This window comes from Anomaloglossus baeobatrachus, chromosome 6 (assembly GCF_048569485.1).
Source record: "Anomaloglossus baeobatrachus isolate aAnoBae1 chromosome 6, aAnoBae1.hap1, whole genome shotgun sequence".
Classification (NCBI taxonomy): Eukaryota; Metazoa; Chordata; class Amphibia; order Anura; family Aromobatidae; genus Anomaloglossus; species Anomaloglossus baeobatrachus.
Window position 1 is genome coordinate 528314303 of NC_134358.1, and position 19352 is coordinate 528333654.

Sequence of the window (19352 nt, forward strand, 5' to 3'; positions counted from 1 at the left end):
TGATACCATTTTGGGGAAGATACGATATTTTGTTCTTCTCTTATTGCATATTATTGCAATGGTGTGGTGGCCAAAAAAAAGGTAATTCTGGCGTTTTGATTTTTTTTTTAGTTACGCCTTTTACAGATCGGAATAATTTACTTTACAGTTTGACAGATCGGAAATACCAAATATATATATATTTTATTTTTTTAAATTGTTTTAATGCTATTTTTAGGGTAGCTACTGGTGTACATCTTGGGGGGCCCCGAAGGGAGTGGGGCCTTGGGCAATTGTCCAGTTTGCCCCCCCCCAATCTAATGCCGGCCCTGGTTCTCGGACATATTAGACTGTTTTGGGCACTCAATGCAGTTTTAATTTGTTGTAGGGTATAAGGGCAGCAAGACCATGGTTTTCTACAGGTCTCATTAAAGATCTTAGTGCTAACAATGTCTAGTATATCTTCTCATTAGATATGGTCAAATATTTCGAAGTTCAAATTCACCAGATTTGACCGATTTTTCCTAAATTTTGAATTGTCCAATTGCCATGGATTAGTGTGTAGAACATTCTATGTCCCCAACACAGTATCCAATCTGTTATACTGTTAATATAGCCTTGTGGATGAGGTGTAGGAAGTGAGAGATGATGAAAGTGAGAGTGGGAGAGAAAGAGAGAGAGACAGAGAGAGAGAGAAAGTACAAGTGGCAGTAGTCTTTTTCTATCTATAAATCCGTATTGATCCAACTAAATGTTCTTCAACACTAAGGATTTTCTATCCCTCTGTGGAATCAGCTATGTACTTCAACCTCTATCCCTACCCTGTAAAAGCACAATGTGGCGCTGCTTGGCCGTCCGCCATCTTTTATATTGGCTTTGATAGTCTCTCATTATTGGCTGCATTAGATCATGTGATGTTTTAGTGTGGCGCCCTGGACTAGCCAGGTCGTCACAGGGACTGCAACACAACACCCCCACCCCGAGATAGGCACATCAGTCAGACACAAATCCTTGTTGCCTCCCTCCAGGGGCTGATGTCCACACCAGGTGAGGTGGAGCCAGGCGGTTGGCCCCACCCACTGAGGAGTTCACAGTCCTGGAGGCGGGAAAGGAAGTTAGTTAAGCTCGGGCAGAGCTCGAGTGCAGTTAGTGAAGTAGTAGTAGAGGAGCAAACTGACTGTGTCCGGGTACGTGGCCCGGGCACCAAGAGAAAGGTTGGCAGACGGTGGTGGCCGTCTGCAGGAGAGGCAGATCAACGCGGAACCGTAGAACCGGGGACGGGCGGTGGCCCGCCGGTACCGAACCGGGGAGCGAAGTGAAGTACCCAACCGGCAGGGCCTGCGGACCCCGACCAGGCTTGGAGTCGCCGTTAAACAGGTCAAATCCGTTAGTGACCGGAACCCCAGGGGTTTCCAAACAGCCAAGACCCGATTGAAGGCAACCGTCCAGACAACAAAAGGGAAATACAGCTACCGCCACAGCTAGAGTTTCCAGGGGCAGAGCCTGCGGGCAAAAGGGCTCCTCCGGCACATATCCACGCTGGGGAGCGGGTTACCGGTGGGAAGCCATCGGGACCGAAGATACACAAAAGGTGCAGGGAAAGGCAGCCACCACCAACCGTCCGGGAGAAACCACAGCAGCCGGCTGCGGGACCCGTCCATCCAGCCGTTTGTTTTACCAGAGACTTGCATCCATTTGTGGCTGAGTGAGTACTACCGTGCCGTCCGGCACCGCGCTGCGCAGTTCAAGCGCCCCCTGCACCTTGCCCGACCCTGCCTCCCCGTCACCTCACCGGGCCCCGGGACCACCAACCCCTACCCACGGAGGGGGAAACAACATCCCAGCTGCTCCCTGCCATTGCTCCCGGGATTCCCGTCAACAGCAGCGGTGGTGTCCAACCTCACCACAACCTGTGGGTGGCGTCACGGACCAAATCCTCAAACCAAACTACTCCCCTTTCACTCATGGGCGAGGAGCGCCGCTCGAGTCCCCGGATCTGGCCCAACGCTCGAGCCACCGAGCAGCAGCAGCAGCAGCTCCGGACCCGAGTGTGGTGAGCGCAGCGCCCTCCCTGCCCGCGACATTAGCGTCAGTGCATTATGGGGATGCGCACGTGACCACCCCTGTCATAATAGGAGAGTTGAGCGAATCTTTTGCAATTCTTATTTGCCGACTTTGCTGAATTCACCAAAAAAATTTGTTTTGTGGTGACAAAATTCACACAGATCTCAATACTGGAAAGCTTCTAATTGCTTGGAAGTAGCACATGGAAAAGAAAGAGAGCGCGAGAAAACCTCGCTGACTGTAAGAGCTTACACTCTATAGTAGACATAGAGGACCCCGCTGACCATAAGGGCTTACACTCTACAGGAGAGAGACGACCTCACTGACTATACAAACTTACACTCTACAGGAGAGAAAGGACCCTGTTGACCATAAGGCCTTACACGCTACAGGAGAGAGAGAGGACCCCATTGACCATGAACTTACACTTTACAGGAGAGAGAAAGGACTCTGCTGACCATAAGGGTTTACACTCTACAGGAGAGAGAGGACCCCGCTGACCATAAGAGCTTACACTCTACACGATAGAGAGGACCCTACTGACCATAAGAGCTTACACTTTACTGGAGAGAAAGAGGATACCACTGACCATAAGAGTTTAAACTCTACAAAAGAGAGAACGAGAGAGAGGACCCCACTGACCACAAGAGCTTACACTCTACAGGAGAGAGACTTACTACTGAATTTGGAGATGGAAAATGACTGCTGTACAAACTGTGCTTCCCTGGGACCTGCTGATTTGTGATGGTTACTGACAACCTACTGTACAAGGTCTGATAATCCGCTAGATGTCATAGCTGCAGACCATTATGTAGGCGCTTGGATGGCAACGCAAAATGATACTGGCCCTCTCTCTGATGCTCCAGCAGTGGGAAATGTTGCTGAGCAGGTTGCTTTTGTGAACTGTGATTAAAATCTCAAAATGTTCGAATTCATGTGAAAATGCAAATTTCCGGAAACTGAACTCAAACTTAATGCTTCGTGGGTCATCTCCAATCTCTACTTCTAATACATGTTATCTGGCCACAACTATTCACAATGGGCAAGTAATCAAGGTAATTATAGTTATTAGAACCAATGACTCCAGTGATTTCTACTGTCAGAATGATGGATAAAGGCTAGATAATTTTATGAAAGGGATGGGGTGAAATACAATCAACAAAAATATAAATACAACACTTTTGTTTTTGCTGCCTTATTTAATGAGCTGAACTCAAGATCTAAGACTTTTTCCAAGTCTACAAAATGCCTTTTTCTCTCTCATATTGTTCACAAAGTTGTCTAAATCTGTTACTGAGCACTTCTCCTTTCCTAAGATAATCCATCACACAGCTGATTAGACAGCATGATTATTGCACAGGTGTGCCTTAAGCCCGCTTTACGCGCTGCAATGTATCTTACAATGTGTCGGCGGGGTCACGTCGTAAGTGACGCACATCCGGCATTGTAAGTTACATTGCAGTGTGTGACAGGTACGCGCGACTGCGATTGAACGTTAAAACGTTCATCGCATACACATCGTATCTGTCTCTAGAATTGAACGTGTGGTTGTTCAATGTTCCCGTGGCAGCACACATCGCAGTGTGTAACACCCCGGGAACATTGAACAGATCTTACCTGCCTCCCACGGCTGCCGCCGCACATACGATGGGGGCATTGCAAATCGAATATGCTATCGTATGCAAAATTGCAACATGTAAAGCGGGCTTTAGGCTAGCCACAGTAAAAGGCCACTCTAAAATGTGCAGTTTTATAGTATTAGGAGAGTCCTGGGGGTCAGTAAACCAGTCAGTATCTGGTGTGACCATCATTTGCCTCATACAGTGCAACACATCTTTTTCACATAGAGTTGATCAAGTTGGTGATTGTGGCCTGTGGATTGTTAGTCCACTCCTCTTTAATGGCTATGAAGTTGCTGGATATTGGCAGGAATTTGAACATGCTGTCATATATGCTGACCCAGAGTATCCTAAACATGCTCAATGCAAAATGTTTCTGGTGAGTATGCTGCTGGTATATTCAACAGATGAGGACTTCATTGTATGTGTGAAGGAGGACTTTATGCTGATCTAATAGTAGATGGCGATGTGACGCCCTGGGCAAGCCAGGGGTCACAGGTCACAGCACCACACGCACCCCACATTCCCTGCAGGTACACACAAGGTCAAAACTAAAATCCTTGTTGCCTTCCTCCAGGAGCTGGTGTCCACACCAGGGGGTGGGCCAGGCGGTTGGCTCCACCCACCGAGGAGTTCACAGCTCTGGAGGCGGGAAAACCAGGCAGATTAGCTTGAGAGTTGAAAGTGAAAGGAAGTGAAGTGAAGCTGGTGAAGTGGTAAAGGAGGAAAGTAGGAGTAGTGACAGCAAGAAGCCTGAAGTTAGTCCAGGTGTGTGCCCCGGACTGAGACAGCAAGGTTGGCAGATGGCGGTGACCGTCTGCAGGCGAGACTGATTGGAAGTTGCCGAAAGGACCGTGGACGGGTGGTGACCCGGCGGTACCGGAGCAGTATACGAAGATTAGTCAGCACCAGGGCAGGGGCCTTTCGAATCCCGGCAAGGCTAGGAGTCGCCATAATTTGCCAAATCCGTCAGTGAAGGGGACGACTATCTCCCAACAACCCAAGTCCCGTTTGAAGGCAACAGTCCAACCGTTAAGGGGAGACACCGCCACCGCCAAGGCACCAGTTTCTCAGGGCCAGCGCCTGCGGGCAAGAGAGGAGCTCCTCCGGCTCATATCCAGGCTGGGGAGCGGGTTACCGGTGGGAACCCATCGCTACCAAACAACAACACATAGGTGCAAGGAAGAGACCGTCACCATCAGCTGCAGGGGAAATTGGCACCGTAACCGTCAGAGGGACCCGTCCAACCAGCCGTTTGTTTACCGAGAACTGTGTCGTGTTTACTGGCTGATTGAGTACCTCCGTGCCGTGCGGCACAGCACTGCCCCTGCGCCCCTGCACCTCCACAGGCCCCATACCCGCCTGTCCACCATCCCAACTCCATCACTGGGCCCCGGGATCACCAACCCCTACCCACGGAGGGGCAACACAACAACTGGCTGCTCCATACCATCACTCCCGGGATCCCCAGCCAGAGCAGCGGTGGTGTACACTCAATCACCACAACCGTGGGTGGCGTCACGGACAATAAACAATGCCCACAACCAAACCCCTTTCACTCACGGGGCGAAGAGCGCCGCTAGAGTCCCCGGGATCCGGCCCATCGCTCGAGCCACCGAGCAACAGCAGGCCGCGGCAGCCGCGGCAGCCGGACCCGAGCAGTGGGAGAGCGCGGCGCCCCCTCCTCCGCCCGCGACAACTTGGCGTCACGAACAGGATCTTACCGCTCTGCCGTCTGGTAGAGGTGCGCCTTGTTACCGCCGGAGGTGTCCGGCCGAAAAATTTCAGAAGCCGCCATCTTTGGCGCGAAGAGTTCCCGCTCGAGCGTCTTCTCGAGTAGCAGAGGCGCGAAGGCCAAAACCCCGCCCCGATAGAGGAGGGGCCGGAAAGAAGCTAAGGGGGACGGAAACAAGATGTCTGCGTCCGACGGAGCCGCTGGAGGAGCGGTGGTCCCAGCCGCGGTAGCACCCGTGGATGGGAATGGGCCTGCCCAGGTCCCGGCCGCGCTGGCGGGAGGTGCCGCGGCCCCCGCTCTCGCTCAGGTGATGCCGTTCTCCTTGCCCTATGCGCCCGGAGCTACCTGGCTACCGCAGTATGACGGGAAACCTGATGCTTTACAGGTCTTCCGGAAAAAGCTTAATCCGCTTTTGGAATTGTAGCCCCTGACTGATAAGCAACGTGCAGCGGTAGTGCTGGGCCAGCTAACCGGCGCGGCTGAGCAGGAAGCGGAGACCTGGGCCGAGGGGGACCGGCTCTCTGTAGCCACCATATTCGAGAAGTTACAGGCTGCCTTTGAGACCCGTACTGAAGATGAGCTGAGGATGCAGTTTTACCAGTGCCGGCAACGACCTGGGGATAGCATTCGGGACTACGCTTTACGCCTGCAAACCGCTCTTCGCACCCTAAAGCGGGTAGACACTATCAATGAGGCGGACAGCAACAAAATGCTAGTAGAGCAATTCGTGCAGGGGATGAAGTCCTCTGAGGATCGCAAGCAGCTCCGGCTGTGGGCCCTGGAACACCCTGATGTGGACTTTGCTGTATTAAAGGAATGGGCCATTAAAGCACTGCAACCCCCAGCTTCGGAAATCTCGGAGCCAGCCTCGTGGCCCATTGAGACAGGCCCCGTCGTGGTGGCCCCTGCTCCACCAGCCTCTTCAAGACCTGCAGCTTCCAGCAGCACAATGGAAGAACTAGCAGCCCAGGTCCGCCGCATGGACGGAGACCTCGCTAAGATTCTCGCTGCACTCCAACCTTTGGCCAGATCCCAGCCTCCACCCAGGATACAGCTAGCCGACAGCCCTGAGGATGTCCCCTGGATGCAGTGGAGGAGTGCTAACAACTCATGGAACAGGCCTTCCACCTGCTACAAGTGCAACCAGCCTGGCCATTACTTCCGACAGTGCCAGTTAAACGAGCAACCCCTGGGGCCACGGGCCAATCCTCAGGAGTAGAACCCCGTGGCCCTCCAGACTGGCGGGACCGGTATATCGGTGCCCGTCCCATCATTCCCGGGGCTGTGGACGGCATCCCGGTGATGGCTCTCTTGGACACTGGATCACAGGTAACCACCATACCATACACCTTATACCAGTGGTATTGGGGGACAGACGAGCTGGCACCCCCGGATACTAGTATAACACTGATTGCAGCTGATGGACTCCCATTGACCCAAGTGGGGTATAAACAAGCGGCTATGACTGTGGGGCGAGATGAACTGCAACACCAGGGTATGATTGTGATTATGAACGAACCCAGTGACCATAACCCGAAAATAGTGCTAGCAACCAATGTGATGGAGCACTGCATGGGTGATGTGTTGGCCCTACTGCAGCAGTTGGCCGCCACAGCGGCGGGAAGCCGGCAGAGAGCTGTGCAGCGTGAGATCCGAGCCCTGATGTACCGCCAACATGTGAACTCAACAGGAGGAGAGATTGGTGGGGTGAGAGTGATGGATGCTGCTCCATTGATTGTACCCCCTAGGAGTGAAATGATGATTTGGTGTAGAGCGGCAGTAGGGCCTCAGGGGTGTGACTACCCTGCCATGATAGAGCCTATGCCCTCTAAACACTGGCCCACCGTAATGGCCGCCCGAGGGGTGGTAGATGTAAAGAAGGGGAGAGTGCCCGTGAGGGTGCTGAATTGTGGGGAGGAAGAAGTCAGGCTTCCCCGGTATGCAACCCTTGCCAAACTGCTCACCCTAGATCCTCACGCGATTCACGAGGCAGCTCCCCCGGTCTCTCCACCTACTACCAGCACTCACCCGCCTCAAGGGGAGTTAAATGAGTGGCACCAACAGCTACATGTGGGCACTGACGACACCCCTACACATCACAAAGAAGGGGTGTACAGGGTGGTGCGGGAGTATGAGCACGTTTTCAGCAAACATCCCTTAGACTTTGGGCAGATTAAAGGGGTCCAACACCACATCCCCACCGGTGAGCACCCCCCAATCAAAGAGAGGTACAGGCCTATTCCCCCTGCGCATTATCAGTGCGCCAAAGATATGTTGAGGAACATGAAGGAGGCAGGGGTTATTCGGGACAGCTGTAGTCCCTGGGCTGCCCCGTTGGTGCTGGTCAAGAAGAAGGATGGCATCATGCGGATGTGTGTGGACTACCGGAAGATTAATCAGATAACGCATAAAGATGCTTATCCGCTGCCCCGTATTGAAGAGTCTTTGGCCGCACTGAGGACTGCAAATTACTTCTCTACCCTTGACCTTACCAGTGGATACTGGCAAGTGGCCGTGGCACCGGAGGACCGGGAGAAAACCGCCTTCACACCCCAATGGGGCTCTGTGAATTCAATAGTATGCCGTTCGGGCTGTGCAATGCCCCAGGAACCTTCCAACGGCTGATGGAGTGCTGTCTGGGACATCTAAACTTCGAGACCGTCCTATTATACTTGGATGATGTGATTGTGTACTCCCAGATGTATGAAGCCCATCTGGAGCACCTGGCCGAGGTGTTCGCGTCCCTTGCCAAATACGGGATGAAGTTGAAGCCCTCCAAGTGTCACCTGCTGAAACCCAGAGTGCAGTACCTGGGGCACGTGGTGAGTGCAGAAGGTGTCGCCCCCGACCCGGAGAAGATCACTGCCATCCAAGGCTGGCCGAGACCCACCACAGTGAGGGAAGTAAGGCAGTTTCTGGGTCTGGTGGGGTACTACCGGCGCTTTATCAAAGGGTACACGAAGATGGCTGCCCCCATGCAAGATCTCCTCGTGGGACAGACCAAAGGTGGTAGACCCATCGGAGCCCCACTGGTGTGGGAAGAAAGGCATGAGGAATCCTTCTGCCAGCTGAAAGCGGCCTTGACCGGAGAAGAGGTCCTAGCGTATCCTGACTATGGCTGCCCGTTCATCCTCTACACAGACGCCAGCAATGTGGGATTGGGGGCAGTCCTGTCCCAGGTCCAGGATGGGAAGGAGAAAGTGATTGCTTATGCTAGCCGGAAGCTTCGGCCAACTGAAAGGAACCCTGAGAACTACAGCTCCTTCAAGCTCGAGCTCCTGGCATTGGTATGGGCTATCACAGAGCGGTTCCGCCACTACTTGGCCGCAGCAAAATTCACCGCTTTCACGGACAACAATCCGTTGACTCACCTGGACACGGCCAAGTTGGGCGCGTTGAAGCAGCGGTGGGTGGCCCGGCTAGCCAACTATGACTTCACCATCAAGTACCGAGCTGGTCGTGTCAACATTAATGCTGATGCACTCTCCCGAATGCCCCATTTGTCAGAAGAAAGGTGCGAGGATGACGACCTCGAGGAGATCGAGTTGCCTGCATTTCACCAGCCACCAACTGAGAAGGTACATGTACACCAACAACGGGTGGACCTGGACCCACGGCCCAGTCAAGAGTGGCAGGAAGCTCAAAACCAGGCGCCGGCTGTCCGCCTCGTCAAGACCCTAGTGGAACAAGGTGCCGTTGGGATGAACCCTGCCGCCCCAGCTGAAGCCCAACGCTTGTGGAAGGAACGGAAACGGCTGTATCTACATCAAGGGAAGCTGTACCGTGAGCTGATCAACCCGAAGACTCATGAGAAAATCTGCCAGGTGGTTATTCCCCAAGCTGATGTGGCCACTGTTTTGCGGGCATACCATGATGGTGCCGGACACTTCGGGTGGAAGAAGCTGGAGATGCTGTTGAGAGAGCGGTTCTACTGGAGTGGGATGCGGGAGTCGGTAGAAGCCTTGTGCCGAGAGTGTGGTCCTTGCACGCTGAGGAGGAAGGACGAGGCCAGCCAGAGGGCGCCCCTACACCCGATCATCACACATCAGCCGCTGGAGCTGGTCGCTCTGGACCATGTCAAGCTCACCCCCAGCCGAAGTGAGTACGCCTACGCGTTGACCATCGTAGACCACTATTCAAGATTCATGGTGGTTGTCCCAGTCAAGGACCTAACTGGTCGAACTGCCGCTAGAGCGTTCCAGGCTTATTTCTGCCGACCACATGGATATCCAGAAAAGGTGCTTACTGACCAAGGCCCGGCTTTTGAAGCAGAGGTGTTCCACGAGTTCTGCCAGTTGTATGGCTGTAAGAAGATCCGGACCACCCCTTACCATGCCCAGACCAACGGCATGTGTGAGAAAATGAATCACTTGGTCCTGGGACTCCTCAAGACGTTACCGCTGGAAGAGCGGAACCTGTGGCCGGAGAAGCTACCCGACTTAGTCGATATGTACAACAATATCCCGTCCAGCTCAACAAAGTGTACCCCAGCATATCTGATGAGGGCTCGCCCCGGCCGCCTGCCGGTGGACCTGAAAATGGGATTGGAGGCCCCAGAAGCGCTCCCTTCGACAGCTGAATGGGAAACTCGGCGGAGGGTACAATAATGGCAGATTCAAGAATATAGTTAGGTCCAGAAATATTTGGACAGTGACACAATTTTCGCGAGTTGGGCTCTGCATGCCACCACATTGGATTTGAAATGAAACCTCTACAACAGAATTCAAGTGCAGATTGTAACGTTTAATTTGAAGGTTTGAACAAAAATATCTGATAGAAATTGTAGGAATTGTACACATTTCTTTACAAACACTCCACATTTTAGGAGGTCAAAAGTAATTGGACAAATAAACCAAACCCAAACAAAATATTTTTATTTTCAATATTTTTTTTCGAATCCTTTGGAGACAATCACTGCCTTAAGTCTGGAACCCATGGACATCACCAAACGCTGGGTTTCCTCCTTCTTAATGCTTTGCCAGGCCTTTACAGCCGCAGCCTTCAGGTCTTGCTTGTTTGTGGGTCTTTCCGTCTTAAGTCTGGATTTGAGCAAGTGAAATGCATGCTCAATTGGGTTAAGATCTGGTGATTGACTTGGCCATTGCAGAATGTTCCACTTTTTTGCACTCATGAACTCCTGGGTAGCTTTGGCTGTGTGCTTGGGGTCATTGTCCATCTGTACTATGAAGCGCCGTCCGATCAACTTTGCGGCATTTGGCTGAATCTGGGCTGAAAGTATATCCCAGTACACTTCAGAATTCATCCGGCTACTGTTGTCTGCTGTTATGTCATCAATAAACACAAGTGACCCAGTGCCATTGAAAGCCATGCATGCCCATGCCATCACGTTGTCTCCATCATGTTTTACAGAGGATGTGGTGTGCCTTGGATCATGTGCCGTTCCCTTTCTTCTCCAAACTTTTTTCTTCCCATCATTCTGGTACAGGTTGATCTTTGTCTCATCTGTCCATAGAATACTTTTCCAGAACTGAGCTGGCTTCATGAGGTGTTTTTCAGCAAATTTAACTCTGGCCTGTCTATTTTTGGAATTGATGAATGGTTTGCATCTAGATGTGAACCCTTTGTATTTACTTTCATGGAGTCTTCTCTTTACTGTTGACTTAGAGACAGATACACCTACTTCACTGAGAGTGTTCTGGACTTCAGTTGATGTTGTGAACGGGTTCTTCTTCACCAAAGAAAGTATGCGGCGATCATCCACCACTGTTGTCATCCGTGGACGCCCAGGCCTTTTTGAGTTCCCAAGCTCACCAGTCAATTCCTTTTTTGTCAGAATGTACCCGACTGTTGATTTTGCTACTCCAAGCATGTCTGCTATCTCTCTGATGGATTTTTTCTTTTTTTTCAGCCTCAGGATGTTCTGCTTCACCTCAATTGAGAGTTCCTTAGACCGCATGTTGTCTGGTCACAGCAACAGTTTCCAAATGCAAAACCACACACCTGTAATCAACCCCAGACCTTTTAACTACTTCATTGATTACAGGTTAACGAGGGAGATGCCTTCAGAGTTAATTGCAGCCCTTAGAGTCCCTTGTCCAATTACTTTTGGTCCCTTGAAAAAGAGGAGGCTATGTATTACAGAGCTATGATTCCTAAACCCTTTCTCCGATTTGGATGTGAAAACTCTCATATTGCAGCTGGGAGTGTGCACTTTCAGCCCATATTATATATATAATTGTATTTCTGAACATGTTTTTGTAAACAGCTAAAATAACAAAACTTGTGTCACTGTCCAAATATTTCTGGACCTAACTGTATGTCGAAAAGAACTTGAGTCGGAGTCGGGAACTGCAGGAGCAGCGCTTTAATCAAAAGGCATCTGCTGGCCCTTTTCAGCCCTGAGATGTCGTACTGAAGCGGAAGAGGAGAACCCACAAGCTGGATGATCAATGGAAACAAAACCCGTACGTCATACAGCCCACAGGATGGGAAGATGGGAAGGCCTACCAAATCAGTCGTGACCAAGGAGGCACTTTGGCCACAGTTTCCCGGGACCATCTGAAAATGTGCCTGGCCTACACAGAACGGCGCGGTGATTCTTCCAGTGATACTGTTCCCACAACCCGTGGATGAAGAAGTGATGGGAGAGGTCAACCGTGAGTCAGTGCCAATGCCCAGGGATGAACCTGTACCCAGCTCCCCTACGCCTCCGCCTGCCCCACACGAAAGCAGGGAGGAGGAACTGATTGTTCCCTCTGCCCCGCTGCCTAGCCCTACTTACACCGGACCCCGGAGGTCCACCCGTCCCAACCTAGGTAGACCCCCACTTAGGTATAGGGAGACCGTCCTTTAAAAAGGGGGGGGAAGAAGTTTGCCTGTTTATGTTTGAAAGTTTAAAATGATGATAAGAGAAATGAAACCGAACAGTCATCTGATTAACCGTGATTGAGAAAAATGGCCGTTGCCGGCACCGTTGTCCCCATTGGGACTGTTTAAAAAGTTGCATAAGGGACTCCTTATGGACAAGCCCATGAACTTGCAGGGCAACCACAAACGTTAGTGGGAGGTAAAAAAAGATCTGTTGTTGCAGCTACCGTTACCGCCTCCGGAGAGGCAGGTTGGAGGGAGGGCCCGCAGTAGAGCCGGCTGGGGCCCAGCCACCACAGGAACCGGTGGCTACCCTCTGGAGGGGAAGGACAGATCCCGCTCGGGTAACTTGTGCTGGACTGGGGTCAAGGGGTGCTGCCTGGGTTTTAGGGGCAGCATCAGGGCCAGGTTACTTGGGTGGGAGAGAGCGGAGCCGCAACCGTTAAAATGTTTGCAACATTTAAGTACCGAACCTCCCGATGTGGGATAATGTCATAAGTTGTATTATGTTTACCTCTTTTTACATATTTTTCAGAAAAACAAAAAGGAAAATAAAACCGGTGTTGGACGGGCAGCCCGAGGACGGTCTGCGTTTTGCTAAGGGGGAATGTGACGCCCTGGGCAAGGCAGGGGTCACAGGTCACAGCACCACACACACCCCACATTCCCTGCAGGTACACACAAGGTCAAAACTAAAATCCTTGTTGCCTTCCTCCAGGAGCTGGTGTCCACACCAGGGGGTGGGCCAGGCGGTTGGCTCCACCCACCGAGGAGTTCACAGCTCTGGAGGCGGGAAAACCAGGCAGATTAGCTTGAGAGTTGAAAGTGAAAGGAAGTGAAGTAAAGCTGGTGAAGTGGTAAAGGAGGAAAGTAGGAGTAGTGACAGCAAGAAGCCTGAAGTTAGTCCGGGTGTGTGCCCCGGACTGAGACAGCAAGGTTGGCAGACGGCGGTGACCGTCTGCAGGCGAGACTGATTGGAGGTTGCCGAAAGGACCGTGGACGGGTGGTGACCCGGCGGTACCGGAGCGGTATACGAAGATTAGTCAGCACCAGGGCAGGGGCCTTTCGGATCCCGGCAAGGCTAGGAGTCACCATAATTTGCCAAATCCGTCAGCGAAGGGGACGACTGTCTCCCAACAACCCAAGTCCCGTTTGAAGGCAACAGTCCAACCGTTAAGGGGAGACACCGCCACCGCCAAGGCACCAGTTTCCCAGGGCCAGTGCCTGCGGGCAAGAGTGGAGCTCCTCCGGCTCATATCCAGGCTGGGGAGCGGGTTACCGGTGGGAACCCATCGCTACCAAACAACAACACATAGGTGCAAGGAAGAGACCGTCACCGTCAACTGCAGGAAAAATTGGCACCGTAACCGTCCGAGGGACCCGTCCAACCAGCCATTTGTTTACCGAGAACTGTGTCGTGTTTACTGGCTGAGTGAGTACCTCCGTGCCGTGCGGCACAGCGCTGCCCCTGCGCCCCTGCACCTCCACAGGCCCCATACCCGCCTGTCCACCATCCCAACTCCATCACTGGGCCCCGGGATCGCCAACCCCTACCCACGGAGGGGCAACACAACAACTGGCTGCTCCATACCATCACTCCCGGGATCCCCAGCCAGAGCAGCGGTGGTGTACACTCAATCACCACAACCGTGGGTGGCGTCACGAACAATAAACAATCCCCACAACCAAACCCCTTTCACTCACGGGCGAGGAGCGCCGCTAGAGTCCCCGGGATCCAGCCCATCGCTTGAGCCACCGAGCAACAGCAGGCCGCGGCAGCCGGACCCGAGCAGTGGGAGAGCACGGCGTCCCCTCCTTCGCCCGCGACAGCGATATTGTGTAAAGTTTCCTTATTCACTGTAATTGTAAAAAGTCTTTTGTTTTTCTTCCTGGTTTTGGTTTCTCTTCCTGGTGCAATGCTGTATGACTGTGCATATTTTTTACCTCATGCTCTCAGGAGTAAAGAGCTTGTTATCCCATGTAATCTGCTCTGTGAACTTTCTTCTACACCTGGGAAGCTAGAAGCTGTGCAATATATGCAGCCATACTAGAACTGGGATGTTTTTAGCTTCCAGGAATTGTGAACAGATCCTTGCAACATTATCATCCTGCAACATGAGGTAATGGTTGTGGATGAGTAGGACAACAATGTCCTCAGGATCTCATCACAGTCACAGTATCTCTATAAATTCAAACTGGCAACAATAAAATGCACTTGTTTTTGTTGTCCATGATTTACGCCTGCCCATACTATAAACCCACCATGGGCCACTTGATTCACAATGTTGACATCAGCAAACCGCTCACCAACATGACGTTATAAATGTAATCTGCCCTGTACAGTGAAAACCGGGATTCACCTCTCCAACATGCCAGATGACATTGAATGTGAGCATTTGCCCACTCAAGTCAGTTGAATAGACAAATTGCAGACTGGTTTAGACCCCGATGAGGACGACGACCAGCAGATGAGCTTCCCTAAAGCTGGTGTCACACATAACGACGACGACAACGACGTCGCTGCTACGTCACCATTTTCTGTGACGTTGCAGCGACGTCCCGTCGCTGTCGCTGTGTGTGACATCCAGCAACGACCTGGCCCCTGCTGTGAGGTCGCCGGTCGTTGCTGAATGTCCAGCTTCATTTTTTGGTCGTCACTCTCCCGCTGTGACACACACATCGCTGTGTGTGACAGCGAGAGAGCGACGAAATGAAGCGATCAGGAGCCGGCACTGGCAGCTGCGGTAAGCTGTAACCAGCGTAAACATCGGGTAACCAAGGGAAGACCTTTCCCTGGTTACCCGATGTTTACGCTGGTTACCAGCCTCCGCTCTTGCTGCCAGCGCCGGCTCCTGCACTGTGACATGTGGCTGCAGTATGCATCGGGTAATTAACCCGATGTATACTGTAGCAAGGAGAGCAAGGAGCCAGCGCTAAGCAGTGCGCGCGGCTCCCTGCTCTCTGCACTGTGACATGTAGCTGCAGCACACATCGGGTTAATTAACCCGATGTGTGCTGCAGGAGAGCAAGGAGCCAGCGCTAAGCGCGGCTCCCTGCTCTCTGAACATGTAGCACAGCGACCTTATGATCGCTGCTTCTGCTGTGTTTGACAGCTAAGCAGCGATCATAACAGCGACTTACAAGGTCGCTGTTACGTCACCGAAAATGGTGACGTAACAGCGACGTCGTTGTCGCTGTCGTTTAGTGTGACACCAGCTTTAGATGGTTTCTGACAGTTTGTGCAGAAATTATTTATTTCTAGAAGCCATTGTTGCAGCAGCTGTCCGGGTGGCCGGTCTCAGACAATCTTTGGCGGTTGTGGGTCCGGTTGGATGTACTGTCAAATTCTCTGAACCATCTTTGGAGATGACGTATGGCAGAGAAATGAACATTCAATTCACGGGCAGCAGCTCTGGTGACATTCCTGCAGTCAGCATGACAACTGCTCCCTCAAAACTTGTGACATCTGTGGCCATTGTGCTGTGTGATAAAACTGCACATTTTAGAGTGGCCTTTTATTGTGGTATTATTATTATGTATGGCACACCTGTGCAATAATCATGCTGTCTTGGCAGTATCTTGATATGTCACACCTGTGAAGTGGATGGATTATCTCAGCAAAGCAGAAGTGATCACTAACACAGATTTAGCTAAATTTGTGAACAATATGTGAGAGAAAAAGGCCTTTTGTATAAATAGAAAAAGTCTTGGATCTTAGCGTTCAGCTCATACAAAATAGGGGCAAAAACAAAAGTATTACCTTTATATTTTAGATCAGTGTAGAAAAGCAATGGTATAATGTAATATGTAATGTTACACTCACTATCAGCATAAGTTTTACACGGAAGACAATGCGATAAGTAACTTACATGAAATGGATCCATGATTTTCACTGCTGCTTTGCTTCCATTTTTCTTATTTACCACTTTAAACACTTTACCGTATGTTCCTTTGCCAATGGTCTCAATTATTTCCCAAGTGTCAGAAGGGTCTGGAAATCCGTCAAATACAAATGCCTTGCCACGGAATGAAAACATTTTCAATTAGAGGCCTAAAATATAAAAAAAAACCCAGGAATGAGGTGTCCTGTATACAGTAAAAATTGGCAACCCACCTCCCAAACAAATAGGGTAAGTTTTGATAACAGAGGAGATCCAGATAAATTAGGAATGCTCACCTAGAGAGACATGGCACATTCAAGAGAAGGTGGAGTTTCATACATCACCAACACCTCCTTTTCCCTCTTGGATATGCCCTGAAAAAGCTGGTTCTTGAGAGCAGGGTCATTCCACTGAGTGTCCACGGACCAACCCTGCAGTTCAGTGCAGTAATCCTCTGCTGGCCGATTCCCCTGGTGCAGTGAAGCAATCTTAGGGTATCATCTAACTAAACGACATACCAGCGATTCCGACCACGATATGACCTGGTCAGGATCGCTGGTGCGTCGCATATGGTCGCTGGTGAGCTGTCAACCAGGCATATCTCACCAGCGACCAGTGACCAGCCACCAGCCAACAGCGACTCATGGAAACGATGCTGCGCTTGGTAACCAAGATAAATATCGGGTAACCAAGCAAAATGCTTTGCTTGGTTACCCGATATTTACCTTGGTTACTTGGTTGCCAGTACTGCCTCCCTGCACTCATAGCCAGGGTACACATCGGGTTACTAAGCAAAGCGCTTCACTTAGTTACCCGATGTGTACTCTGGCTACGTGTGCAGGGAGCCAGTACTGGCAGCCTGAGAGCGGTGTACGCTAGTAACCAAGGTAAATATCGGGTAACCAAGCAAAGCGCTTCGCTTAGTTACCCGATGTGTACCTTGGTTACCAGCGTCCGCAGAAGCCGTCTCCCTGCTCCCTGCACATTCAGATCGTTGCTCTCTCGCTGTCAAACACAGCGATGTGTGCTTCACAGCAGGAGAGCAATGAGCAAAAAATGAACCAGAGCAGTGTGTAACGATCAGCGATTTCACAGCAGGGGCCAGGTCGCTGCTCAGAGTCACACACAGCGAGATCGCTGATGAGGTCACTGGTACGTCACAAAACCTGTGACTGAGCAGCGATCTCGCTAGCCATCTCGCTATGTGAGAAGTACCCCTTTTAGACTCAGTTTATTACACCTTATCTGGATTGTCATAGATAAGACCAAGCACAGAAAAAAACCCGTCCACTGACAAAAACATACAGGTGTCTCAGGAGGCAAGGAAAAAGCCCATGCTTGTGGGCTTCCACTCAAAAGTGAGATCATAATACCCATCCGCTGCGCCTCACCAGAGAAATGAGGACGAAGGTGAAAAAATAATTTGCATGCCTCCCTAAAGGTGACACACCAGCTTGGCTCCCCTGAAAAGCTTTCCATAGTGGCAGTTTGGGTTCTGGCAACCCGAAACCAACAGGGGAGGGCATGGACAGGAGTGGTAGAACCCATGGATAGGGACAAACATGGGAAAACATAAAGGTATTAGACAACAAGTGATAAGGAGGAAAATTAGAGCAAGGAGGAAACAATGAGACGACGAGCGAACGCCGCAATATCTCCACGAACAAAGCAATACAATCACCAGCAGGACTGAGATACAACAGCACACAGACCGGAGAGGCTAAAGCTATAGGTGGCATGGGAAGTCAGGCTCCTCCATTTTAAAAAGGCAAGGAGTAACTGTGATAGGTCTCCCATAACATGTGATCCAACAGGTAACCAACAGGCTAGCAGAAATTAACTCCTACAAGCCTGATAACTAATGAGAACACAGCTGGTCGATGCCCAAGCCAAGGCATAGAGAGAAGTGTTACTTGGCGAGTTTAGAGCCAAACACCGTGTGACAATAACAAGGACACATATATAGGATTATCTCAGCACAGGAAAATATTTTTTAACACATCCAATTGTGAAACTTATTTTTATTTAAAGATCTATTGATTAAAATGAACTTTGTGGGGCAACCCTTTAAGTTTCACAGGAGCCTTTGCACTCTAGTTCTTCCTCCTAACTCTTCAACTTTTCAAAACTGAAATAATCTTCATTTGCTGCTATTGTAATAATCCTTAAATTGAATGAGGTTGGTTATCTAAGATTTAGAGCAAGTATTAATTAAAGTGACAGTGCAGTCTGGGACTCAAAACGTATAGATATTACCTACATGGAAGGAATGATTATAATTACCATTTATTTTCATCAGACTTTGCTACTTCATTGGGACAAAGCTGTCATCTGTAAGTACTGTCCTATCACTGTCTACAGGAAGTCTGAGGTTGTCTGAGACACACCCCCTGCCTTTCATTGGTCTAGACTGCTGTTCTCTCCATCCTCCTGCAGCTCAGCCTCCTCTGATAGGCTTATTTTTATACACAGCAGCCAATCATAACCTTACCAGCAATCACCTTATCACTTAATCACCAATCAGCAATAATATTGCCAATAAGTAGTTTATTGCTGCCGATAAGGGAGAGTAAACCCAACTTTGGCCTGGGGAAAGGGGGAAGGTCTCTTTAAATAGAAATTACAATACAAATGGAGCTGAACAGTAAAGGGTGCTATACACGCTGCGACATCGCTAGCGATCTCGTTAGCGATGTGACACGCCAGATCGCATCTGCGATCTGACGTGTCACATCGCTACCGAGATCGCTAGCGATGTCGCAGCGTGTAAAGCACCCTTAAAGCCAGGCTATTCTAGATAAAGATAATTAGTGCTCTGATAGTTGTTGCTTCATATCATAGTTTAGTGAATATAATTTGAATACATAATTGCTTGATAATTACTTACTAACACGTGATGCAGCCGTAATGATAGCAGATTAGGAAAATTAATGGTTGCATTAATTTAGATTTTTTGAGGTTGCGATCCCCTTAGGCTTTTTTAATATTTTCAGGAATAATAAATTGCAGTGTTAAATGCATGCTGAATATAAAATCACTGCTGTGTTTCTCCTTTATTGATTTGCCTTTATTAACTTTCTTATAATGTAATATTTCTATATATATATTATATATATATATATATATATATATATATATATATATATATATATATATATATATATATATATGCTTTTAACTGTCATATTATTTTGTCTTTCTGAATTAGTTCCTTGACTTAACTTTTTGTAAGTCAAAGAAAAATAT

At 50.1% G+C, this 19352-nt stretch overlaps 1 protein-coding gene across 1 annotated transcript in view; it reads right to left on the reverse strand.

The window, feature by feature from the left end:
- MYO3A (myosin IIIA) overlaps positions 1 to 16268 on the reverse strand; it is a gene marked incomplete at its 5' end in the record, with an annotated part of 269215 nt that extends 252947 nt beyond the window's left edge. The window contains one exon of the mRNA XM_075316162.1: positions 16095 to 16268. Within this exon, the coding sequence (XP_075172277.1) occupies positions 16095 to 16268 (174 nt within the window). The remainder of the gene's footprint in view (positions 1 to 16094) is intronic.
- Positions 16269 to 19352: the final 3084 nt, after the last annotated feature.